Below are 12172 nucleotides of genomic sequence, written 5' to 3'. Positions count from 1 at the left end.
GAGTCTCTTTAATCACTGCCTCAGCCACAAGAGGCCTCAAATGCAGGCCAGAGATGGGAAATGTTCTGTATTTCTGGGGAGAGAAGGGGAGCAGCACAGAGGTGAAGCCTTCAATCCATCTTCCTCCTTCCTTTCCTTTGTCTTTCCATTCTGCTTTTGCCAATTTGATTTTGATTCCCCCAAATCTGATTTGAAAACTGCAAGTGCCACAGCTGGGCAAACCTGGCTGGAATGAGGCACCGACAAAGGGAGAAAAAGGAGTTCAAAAGCCCCATTTATCTCCTCGCCTCAGCCTGCTGCAATTGCAGGATGAACCTCTGGTTCTGTTCAAGTTTCCACTCCCAGGACAAAGCAGAGGCCCCATGAAATTCAAATTTAGGTCTCCTCTGTATCATTTTTGTATTCCAGGCTTTGATTTCCATTGTGGCTTAAGAGAAGGGCAAATAAAGGAAGTGCAGCTCTCCTGGACTAACCAAAACCACAGAAGGAGCAAAGGACCCACATTCAGTAGGATCAGTCACTGCTCTCTGCCCCTCCAGCAAGAAACCAGGAAAGAAAAATTTCTCACTCATTTCATCTTTGCAATGATGGCTTTGTTAAAAAGGATGGTGAGCAAAGAAAAAGAGAAAAAAGAATTCTGCTTTTTTCTTCTCTTTCCCCTCCCTTTTAAGCACGGCCTTGGAACAGACTAAAAGCAAGGAGGAATCCAGAATCTCATCTCTTTCCATGATGCAGCTCTTCTGCTGCAAATAATTAACACCAGGCAAAGTCAGATCGCAGCAGGTACCAGTGGACTGGGAACAAATGTGCAGGGAAATGAAGGATTGTCTCTGTAATGAGGGGAAGGAGGACAGAAGAACACTTTGCCATTGTGACAAATTAATCAGCACCGCTCTCCTCCAGCCTCTGCACGTCTTGCAGGCAGAGGTTTTATGATCTCAATCTGGCAAAAGTCCTCAGGATGGGAAAACTTGTCATGAAATTCAGCAGGGCAAGTCCCTGAGGCAGCCAGGGTCAGGGAGGTGGGGATGGGGCTGTGCTGCCTCCCAAGGAGCTGCTCCAACGCCACAAAAAACCTCGGCGACCCCGGGACAGCAGAGACACAGAGATCCCCCAGGGAGCCTGGAGCACAGCACAGGGAGGGTGTTTGGTGGGATCAAGCACCCAGGCTCCCAACTGCTCAGAAAAGGGTGAGAAAAATAATTAAATCCCCTTTTCCCTGTCCCTTTTTCCCTGCCCCTTGTCCCCTCGAAGTGCCAGCACAGCTGGAGCTATGTGCCCTGCCAGGCTCTCACCACAAAGCTGCTGCACCCATTCCAAACATCTCCCCAGAGTCCCTGTGATCCCCTAGGATTTTAACTTTTAAATATTCCATACATTTGTAACCCTGCAGTTCTTTAGTGTGTAACTCCAAACTCCACACACAGTGGGAGCTGCTGCTTTCCCATTTTGGGCAGACACAACAATTCCTCTCCAGGCCTGGCAATCAAGGACACCTCACTGCCTCAGGGCCCAGAGATGGAAACAAAAGTGAGTTTTGGGGGGAGCAAACCTGGGGTGAATGACTTCATTACCTGAAGCTGTAATTGGCAGATTAACCCCCAATATGCAAATGGACCAAACTTATAAAAGTGTGAAATCCGTGACCCATCGTCCATTTTGGGTGTAGGCCCTTAAGGGGCTTTGTCAGCCTGAAGTGTACCTGAAGTGCCTTCAATAAATATACCTGCTTTTTATTGCCTTAATTCTGTCTGGCCTCTGTTTTTAGGTAGCCTGAAAAAGACCTCACCCACCCCAGGTGATCCCACAAAACAGAGGTGTGGCACATCCAGGGCAGAGCAGTTCTGGGGAAAGCACAGCCCCGGCCTCACGGAGCGTCTCCAGCTCAGCTCCCACAGCCAGATGAGTAAACCCTGGCAGCAACCATCACTCTTCACTGCCTGGGCTGGAAATACCTCAGGCTTCACCATAAATATTTGAGGACATGACAAGCAGCATTTTTCACACTCCAGAGGCGCAGACTCCCAGGATCCCAATGCATCACTCTGGGAGCGTGGCCTCTCAGGCCTCAGTTCCGGCTGTCTCACCACCCTCAGCGCTCCCCCCGCCTGAATCTGTGCCAAAAAGCACTTAGCCTTGAAATAAGTTCAATCATCTTCTTCCCAGCATCCCAGGATAACGTTTATCCTCTTTGCATTGTGTAATCCAAAGCATCAAAACAGTTCACCAATGTATTGTGTGGCATCATGCAGCTCATTAGCAGGCAAAATTAATACCCGAGCTGTAGGAAACCCCATAATCCCAGCAGGCTGTGGGAAATGCTGGGAGCTGGGATGAGGGCTGGGAAGGGAACAGCAGCAGGAGGAGAAAAACAGCATTGAAGAGGCTGCTGAGGGAGGGTACACCGGGAAGATGGGGATGGGATGGGGTATGTCAGGGCAATGGGTCCCCGGCCAGCTAATAATTGACATAGATTGAATGTATTTCAGAAGGCTAGTAATAATTTCTTTTAAGAAACCCATACTTTTATACCCTAGTTTGTTACAGGTGGACTTAATTGGTCCTTGACTTAAAACACATCACCATTGGTTAATTAAGAAACCACCCTTTGGTAACCGAATCTCCCTAACACATTCCACATGTTCACCACAACAGGTGCAGCAGGTTAAGATAAAGAACTGTTTCTCATTCTTTTCTCTGATCTTCCCACAGCCTTTCCCAGAAAGGCCTGAGAAAGTTGTGTTTCTCTCTTGAGTTGTGGCCAGAGAGCTGCTGCCACAGGGGTTGAGATGGGGATGGGGTTGGGGATGGGATGGGGTGCCCAGCCCTTGGGGGCACAGGGCAAGAAACCAGAATTAAATCAGAAAAAGATTCACTGTGGGGCAGCACTTCTCAACTGCATGTGGGGATTTTTGCCTCCTCGCTGCAAACCATGGGCAGAGTTCAATAAAAAATTCATGGGGATCATCCCAGGGTGTGTTGTGGTCACAAGGGAAGCTGTGACATCCCAAGCAGCAAATGAGCCTGTGTTTGAGGGACACAGGAGGGCAGCTGGGGTCAGCACCTCCTGCCACGGTTTGCAGCCAATTTTTCTTTTTTTTCTTTTTTTTTTTTTTTTTGTGGAAAAGTTGTATTCCCCTGTATTGCTGCCTAGATCACAAACAAAGAGTTTACAAATTAGTTAATAAAATTAACTTCCCACTGCAGTCAGCACAGAAAGATGTTCCAAGGGAAATACATTATGGACACAAATTCCTAAATATCTTCACCACTTCAGTTGTTCCTCTCTTAGAAAATGCCACCTCAATTTTTGGGAAGTAAGGTGCCCCATCTTTTGAAACAGGGATTGCATCACCCAAGGGCCTGGAGGGATGGGCCAGCAAAACTTGAAGCAGGTGTCAAATCTTCTAATTGCACCTAGTTTTCAATGATTTATTTTTATCACTTATATTTTCCCCTTTCTTGTGTGTGTCTGTGACTGGGGAGTCACCCCAGCACATGGATGGGCAGAACACAGCCATGTTCTGAATTCCAGAATTCCACAGGTCACAAGCAGTAAGAAATGAGTTCCTGGATGTTATTGGTATCAAAAGGGAGAGGAATTTCTCCTGCTGCTCTCCTGGCCCTGTGCAGCACTGAGCTCCCAAATCAGCTGTGACACTCAGCAAAAGCTCTGCAGAAGGAAATAATCTGTATTTTTCTGCTCTATTGGGTTCTTCAGGGCTGCTGAATTTTCTTGGTTCACAGAAGAACCAAGCATCAGGGAAGGAAAATGGAAAGGGAAGGAGTAGAAAGGGAGGAGCAGGGAGGAAAATCCCCCACAAGGGACACAAAACCACTGCTCTAGAGAATGCTGAGTCCTGATGGAGAGCCCCAGATATTCCATTAAACCAACCAAACTTCCTGGATTTCAGGAGCTGCTTCAGTCACAGCTCCCTTGTGCACTTCTGACCACTGCACCACTCCAGGAAATCTCATTCCCCCTGGAAAACAACACAGAAATCCCTGTATTCCCTGTATTTCTGTGATACTGTTTCTGTATTTTCCAGTGCTATCCAGCCTGGCAAGGAGGAGCTGATCCCAGTTTCCCCAGTCAGAGTCCCACCTTTGGCTCTGGGAAAAGCAGGTCCAGCCCAGCATCCACGGAGAGCCCGACATGCCTGTGGCACCACTAGGAATTACTGAGCTTCTTGGATCCCACCTGGGGCCTGAGACTGCGGCTCATTTCTATATTCTGTCTTTTCCAAACTTCCACATCTCCCATCATTTCCCTGCCTTTGCTGCTCCTACAGAATCATGGAATCCTTCAGGTAGGAAAAGGCCTCTAAAATCAGCAAATCCAACCATCAGCCATGGCCCCAGGTGCCACTTCCACACATTTTTTGAACACTTCCAGGGATGCTGACACACTGGGCAGCCCATTCCAATGTTCCCCGAGCCTTTCCATTAAAAAACTCTTCTTATATCCAACCAAAGCCTCCCCTGGCACAACTTGAGGCCATTTCCTCTCATCCTGTCCCGTGAGTCCAGAAGAATCAGCAGAGAGAGAAGGTTGTTTGCTCTTTATTTCAACACAGGTTTCATCTCTTGTTGCACATTTTGGGAGCAGGTGATTCTGGGCATCCCAACGGGGTCAGTTTTCCAAGATTTCCTCAAACAGGCAATCCTAGGAGCCAAACCCACTCAATCAACTTTATTTAATTGAAGCGGGGGGGGGGGGGTGTTGCCAGGAGTCTCCATTGCAGGAGCTGGAGCTGATGCTGTCCCTGGGGTGTGATGGCTTTGTGTCCTCGGGTGAAGCTCTATCCTATGGAAGTCAACTTCTCCATGCCTTTTTCCATGCAGAAATCCAGGCAAACAATAACTTCAATTTCTCCTTTTTTTCTTTTTCCTTTTTTTCCATTGTGCTGTCTTGGCTTTGGCTGCAGAGCACATTGACAACAGTCTCTGCTTTCTGAGGGGCTTTCATTTTTTCTGGTGTCTTCTTATCCCTCCTCCATTGGGATAGACAATCATGGAATGGTCTGGCTTTAAAAGGACTTTAAAGCTCATCCCATCCCACCCCTGCCATGGCAGGGACACCTCCCACTGTCCCAGGCTGCTCCAAGCCCTGTCCAGCCTGGCCTTGGACACTGCCAAGGGGCAGCCACAGCATCTCTGGGCCTCCTCACACTCACTGGGAAGGATTTTTATACATTTTATATCTTTTTTCCTTCCCTGCTCAGCAGCTCCAAGCCCACCAGGAGCCCTGTGCTCCACACCTGTGCTGTGATGTTTATTTCCTCAGCCTCTCCCCAGGAATTATTCCAGGCAAGGATGTCAAACCACTCTGTGAAACAGAAATTAAAAGCTCCCCTCTGTGAGGAAGTATTTCTCATCCTCACCACTAACATAGGGAATCCTGCACAGAGCTGTGTTTTTAAGAGGAGATACACATTTATATAATAATCATATTTTGCCCCAAGCAACAAGAGGCTTTCAGGAGAGTCAGAGAGAGGTCTCCAGCTCCTGCTCACCAAACCCCTTTGATTCCAGCACAAAGGAACAGGAGCCTGCAGGATTTTGGGTTGGTTTAAATCCCACTGTGGAATGAGGGAGATGAGGCACCTAATGAACACACTCAGCCTTTCTGGGGGAATCCCTGAAAATCTGCCCTCAGACAAAGCTTCTGATACACCAGGATGGCCTATAAATGGATTTGATCAATTATAAATGGCTTTGGTCAGTTATTGATCAGTTATAAATTGATGAGATCAATTATTGATTGTGATGATTATTTCTGCAGTGAAGGGTGTGACACAGCCTCACCCACAGCCCTCTCCCCTCCTCAAACACCACTGCACTGCTGCCCACAGCCTGTGCTTTGAGGAGGAAAATAATAACAAAATAATACAAATCAGCATTGATATGTTCTTTGGAAAACACTTTCTCCAGTCACTCTAAAAAGGCAGAGGAAAAGTGCAGCACTGAAGGGCTTTTACCACACAGCAGCAACAACTCATTTTTTCTTCCCCTGCTGCCAAGAGGCAGAAGAACATCCAGATTTTAATACATTTCTATGATCTCAAACACCTGCATGATCTAAGAAGAAACTCAGTGCAGAATGAGGTGCCAGAGTCTGAGAGCCTTATAGTCCTGGAGTGTGCTAATTCCAGATCACATCCCCCCAGATGCTGGGAATGTTCCAGCTTCAGACTTGGCACCTTGATTCCTGCAAAGGTCCAAACCCAAAACTCAGCTGCAACAAACACCAAATCCCTAGCTGACCCCTGGGTTTGAACATCAAGGGACCAGCATGTCCCCAAAATCCAGGCATTGGCTCAAGCAGGCAGAGATCAAACAAACAAAACAAGTCAACAAAAAAATCAAATGCAAGAAAACGAAAAAACACCACCAAAAAAAAATCCCAAATCTGAGATCTTTTAATTGCCTTGAGTTTGAGCTTCCCCTTTCCCCAGGCTACACAACATCATTATCCACATTTCCATGTCCTTCTCCAGCATTTTGTTGGTACCAGCAGGTTCCTGATGGCTTTTCAAGGCAGCACAGAAGTGTTGCCTGCACTGACCCAAATCAGTCTAATTCCACACAAAAGTACACTTCACTCTTGGGTCTGGATTCAGAATCACCTCAGTGCAGGGTTTTTCACCAGCCTGTGCCCCCCCCCCCCCCATCCTAGGACTGTACAGAAATATCCCTGTGCAAGGAGAGGACAGGGTGGGGTATGTAGGAAGGGGACACAGCAAGATGTGTCTCCCATCTCTCTCACTAATATCCCCCCAGTGCTAAAATCAACACATCTAACACATCTTCCCTTTGAATATCCAGGTGGGAACAGAAATTCATGAGTGCCTTACCCTGATAAGACGCCCAGCACCAAGTTGAGCATGAAGAAAGAGCCAATGATGATGAGAGGGATGAAGTAAAGCCAATTCCAGGTGTTTCCTGCAGCGTCGTTTGTCTGGAAACAAAGGGAAAAGGGAGAGACAAACATAAATATTATTTCACCTTGGAGAGCAAATACTGCCCAGAACCTGCAGAGCAGAGGAGATTCCCCTTGGAATTCCATAGGAGCATCCACCACTGATGTCCTGGTCAGTCCTGCTGTGTTCACCAGCTGAAATTCCAGCCAAAGAACTGATTGTCCCAACATCCACCCCATGGTTTTTCCTCAGCTCTAGTTGGAAGATTCCACTGCTATCTCTGTCAATGACCTGATGAAGGGAAGGAGATCACAGGTGACACCAGGCTGGGTGGGACGTGGATGTGCTGGAGGGCAGCAGACCCTGCAGAGGGGTGAGCCCAGGGTAGATCCATGGGGTCACACCACAGGCTGAGGGTCAACAAGGGTCCTGTCCTCGGGTCACAGCTCCAGACTGGGGCTGGAAAGCTGGGAAAGGCCCTGGGGTGCTTTAGCAGTGGCGGGACATGAGCCCAGGTGTGCCCAGGTAGGCAAGAGGCCAATGGCACCCGGGCTGTCCCAGCCATGGTGTGTCCAGCAGGACCAAAACAGTGACCATGCCTGTGCTGGGGCACCTTAAATCCTGTACCCAGTCCTGAGCTTCTCAAGAAGGACCTTGAGGGGCTGGAGCATGTCCAGGGAAGGGAACAGAGCTGGGGAAGGGGCTGGAGCCCCAGGAGAGGCTGAGGGAGCTGGAAAGGGGCTCAGCCTGGAGAAGAGGAGGCTCAGGGGGGACCTTGTGGCTCTGCACAACTCCTGACAGGAGGGGACAGTCGGCGGGGGGGGGGGGGGTCGGGCTCTGCTCCAGGGAACAGGGACAGGAGGAGAGGGAACGGCTCAGGCTGGGCCAGGGGAGGTTTAGATTGGATATTAGAGAAAATTCCTGTATGGAAATGCTGCCCAGCCCTGGCACAGCTGCCCAGGGCAGTGGTGGAGTCCCATCCCTGGAGGGATTTAAAAGCAGTAGGGGACATGGGACATGGGCTGAGGGAATGATGACCTTAAAGGCCTTTTCCAGCCTAAACAATTCCACAACTCGGGGCTGACCCTGCTGCAGGACCAAACCCCATTTTTAGGTGGCCTAACCCTGTACAGGCTCTCTCTCCTCCCTCCCCAGCTCAGCTCTAACTCCTAGCACCACATTTCCGTCTGAAGGGAGCCACTCCAGCAGGGAACCACAGCCTTCCTTAAAGCTGGGCTGCAGTTCAGGCAAGAATCTGCTCACACCCAGACAAGGAGCTGCAAGAGACCCAGGAACTCTGGAATGGTGGAATTCCACATCTGCTCCCTCAGCACCTTGGGCTCCTGCCAGCCAAACCTACCCTGAGCAGGCAGCAGTGGCAGATGAACGGGAGGGAAGGGTGGTGCAGTTTATGACAAAGTTTCTGCATTCATCAGCCACGAGGGAACTCTTTGGGGAAGTGCTGAACAGGAAAATGCCACATGGCCATTGACAGAATCCCAGTGCTGAGGAAAATGCAAATTCTTCTCTTGTGCGGGAAGAATGCAGCAATCTGAGGATCTGATGTTGGGAGGAAGGAAAGGGAGAAGGGGAGCAAAAAGGAAAGCAAAAACCTAAACACATTCTTCTCATCCTTCTCCCTCCTCCTGCAGAGGGTAAAAAAACCAGGAACCCTGAGCTCACCTCCCTGCCCAAAAACAGAGCCTACAGAGAAGAGCTCAAACACCACCTGGCAAAAATGTCATTAATTCTGATATTGCTGCTTTAACTTATTATCTGTGATGCTTTTTGGTCACTCTTCCCAATCATATTCCCAAGAGTAATTTTGCTTGCAGGATTCACAGAAGGAAATGCTTTAAACGTGCTTTACTTCAGCCATGCATGTACCTGGTGCCACCTGAAAAGTCTCTATACAAGAAGTCACCCAATAAACAGGCAAAACCTCCATCACAGCATTTCTGACAGGTGATAACATTTATTGCACTGATACAAGTAAATTCTTGCATTCTCCCAGTCCTTCCGCAGAGGGTAAAGAAAACCAGGAAACCTGAGCTCAGCTTCCTGCCCCAAAAAGCTGCCCTCAAACACCAACTGGCAAAAACTGTGCTCATTCTAACTGATATTGGTGCCTTTAATTTATTATCTGTGCTGCTTTTGGCCAGTGTTCCCAATCATATTTCCAAGAATAGTTTTGCTTGCAGGACTCAGAAAAGGAAGCACTTTCAATGTGTTTTACCTCAGGTGTGCATGTACCTGGTGACACCTCAAAAGTCTCTGTATGAGAAGTCACCCAACAAACAGCAAACCCCAAACTGTCAGAGTATTTCTGACAGGTGATAACATTTATAACATTTATAACATTTTACATATCAATGCAGGGGGCCCCCAGCCAGGGAGTAATGTGCTCTGACTCCATGATTCAGAAGGCTGAACAATTGCTTTATTAAGCTGTTCTATATTACACTACACTATACTATTCTCTATACTATACTGCTGAACTATACTATACTAAACTATACCATACTAAAGAAAAACCCGTGACCCTTTCCAGACAGTCAGGACACAGCTTTGACCCAATTAGTCAATCAGTCCAAACAACCATCAGCAGAGTCCAATTAACGAACTCTCTTCAGTAAACAATCTCCATAACACATTCCACATGTGCCAAACAACAGGCGCAGCAAATAGAGATAAGAATTGTTTTCTCTTCTCTCTCTGAGCTTTCTCACTGCCTTCCCCAGGAAAAATCGTGGGAGAGAGAATTATGTCTCTCTCTGTTCAAAGACTATGTGAATATCACAATTCATATATAACATTTATAGCACTGACACAAGTAAATACCCCCGAGATTTGTTAATAGGGTGCATGTCTGCACAAATCCTTCCTCCAGGATCAAACACGAGACCAGCATCTCCTCAAATAGCAAGCACCACTCAGGAATGGCTGTGTCAGTTGATCAGTGACTCAGAGGAGAGGAATGGGCACTCATCAACCTCACCACAACCCCCCTGCTCAAGGTGAGGAACAAATGGATCTGAGGAGAAACAGCCCAGAGCAGAAATGCAGGAAAAGCTCTGAGCTGCCCAATTAGGGTTTTAAAGGCCTTTGGAATACCTGACATCCCACCCCAATTCTTCATTCCCTGGTTTGGCTTTCCATTTGTTCTTTGCTTTCAGCTCTCCTTGCCCTGTTCTGCCCTGCATCTCTGCAGATGGGCTCACAGGGAAACTCCTCAGTGCTTCCTTCCCAACATGAGGGGAAAAGGAGCCAGCGATGATGAGAGGGATGAAGTAAAGCCAATTCCAGGTGTCACCTGCAGCATCATTTGTCTGGAAACACAGAAAAAGGAGGAGTGGGGAAGGTTCTGGGGCAATTTTATATTTAGGGTTTTATATTTAGGGGCTGTTCTTCAGCTCTCATCAATCAAACATCAAACATCTCATCAATCAAACATCTCTGGTTGCAGCAAGTAGATCACATCCAAGGAGGGCTCGATGGGTCCCTTCCAGCTCAGGATATTCCATGGTTCTGTGAGGCTGGGAATGCTGTCAGCCAGCCAAGGGGGGCTGGAGAGCCCGTGGGGGGAGCTGGAGGAAGGAACAGATGGGAGAAGGGAAAACCACAGAAACATGCAAAGGGAGTGCAGCGGGTTCACTGCTGCCAGATGATCGTTTATCATTTATTTCTCCATTTGAAGCCCAAACTTGGCGACAGATCCACAATTCCATGCCACGATCAAAGCCCTTAAAAACGAAATGTGTTGAACTACAACCAATTACCCACCCTTCCCTGAGCATTTGCTGGGTTACCTCCTGCTCAGGGCAGGGCAGGGCCTGGCTCTCTTTGCTCTGCCTCGCTCACAAGGATCCAGGACAAACTCCACTTTGGACGTGGAGACAAACACCAAGCAAAAGTGGTGACAAAGTGCTCCTGAGAAAGCAGAGCCTCCTTGGATGTCCATCACCTTTCCCAGTACTCCCAAGTGTGATAGATGAGCAATGCGATGGTTTACTCTCACAATTAAAAGGCAAATATCCTGTATATATGTTAGGAGAAGTTTTATAGATTTATAGTCATGTTTATGTTTTACTCCCCTTGTGTTGTTATCAGGGGTTGCCTGGGTTTGGGACATTTGGGAGGGTTGGCTCATGACTATGGCAACACCTGACCTCCAAAAACGATACAAGGAAGTGATCTCCACCACTGGACAGGGAGGAGGAGTCAATGGACAGAACTTTGGGAGGGGCTGAAGGGTTAAAAGGCCAAACCGCCGTTGTGTGGGTGAGCACATGGTGGGAAAAATCCTCTGCTCCTCACGCTGTAATATTGTCTCTATTCAGCCTTCTGCTGAATTTTTTGATAAGGTTTCAATAAACCTTTTAAATGTTTTGGGAGTCTCATTTCTCACATAAGCGAGCTGGAGCCCAAGCACAGGGTACAGCCCCAGCTCTGCCACAGAGAGAGGCTTTAACGACTCAAAACCTGTTTGCTGCCAGGAAAACCAAACTTCTTCCCCCAGGGAAAGCTCCCAGAGTCTCACAGGCAGCTCTGTCTGCCCTGAGCCCTTCATCCACAGAGCCACTGAGCTCCAGCCTCACTCATTAAGCAAGAGGAGCCAAGAGATCAAATCAATTTTTATGTTTCAGCTACAACATTTCACTGCTGTAACGTCTGGCCGTCTGTCAGTGCCACTTGTGCCCACAGAGACGTAACAGGAGGGCAAGAGAAATTAAATACTCAACACAAGGTGCCAGAATTACAGCCAGAAATTCAGGAGGGGCTCACAGGGGGCTCTCACACTGCTCCTGAGCCTTCTGGTTAAAAACAGCCATGGGAATCATCACAAGCACCCCCTGAGCTGTGCCCACACCCGGCCCCAGGAGTGCCCCAGGCATGGAAAGATCCACCCCAGGAGTGCCCCAGGCATGGAAAGATCCACGTTCTCTAAATGTGACAATACAAGGCTCCCACAACTGCACAGAGAGAAACTGAGGCAGCTGAGGGGCACTTTCAAGGCCACAGTGATCTCCACCTCAAATACTAAAGCCCACACAAACTCGGCACCCTTGGAGTGCTCTCCCTAACAGTCTGAGCTCTGCTCAGCCCCCAGCTGCTCCCACCCCTGACCTGGCACTTGTAGCAGGACACACCCAGCAGGTGAAATACCCAAACATCCTTGATGCCTTGTGCAGGCTGGCCTAGAGCAGAGACTGGACAGAGCTAAAGAATAAAGCAGGGATTTATTCAAA

At 48.3% G+C, this 12172-nt stretch overlaps 1 protein-coding gene across 29 annotated transcripts in view; it reads right to left on the bottom strand.

Moving 5' to 3' along the window:
- CACNA1B (calcium voltage-gated channel subunit alpha1 B) overlaps positions 1 to 12172 on the bottom strand; it is a 299842-nt gene that overhangs the window by 152926 nt on the left and 134744 nt on the right. For all 29 annotated transcript variants that reach the window (XR_005259272.1, XM_038156186.1, XM_038156187.1 and 26 more), the window contains exon 7: positions 6858 to 6961. Coding sequence is in view for 28 of the 29 variants with exons in the window: in XM_038156186.1 (XP_038012114.1) it covers positions 6858 to 6961 (104 nt within the window). In the remaining variant the exon portion in view is untranslated. The remainder of the gene's footprint in view (positions 1 to 6857; positions 6962 to 12172) is intronic.

This window comes from Motacilla alba, chromosome 17, assembly GCF_015832195.1.
Source record: "Motacilla alba alba isolate MOTALB_02 chromosome 17, Motacilla_alba_V1.0_pri, whole genome shotgun sequence".
In the NCBI taxonomy this organism is placed as follows: Eukaryota; Metazoa; Chordata; class Aves; order Passeriformes; family Motacillidae; genus Motacilla; species Motacilla alba.
This window is presented reverse-complemented; position numbering and strand designations above follow the sequence as displayed.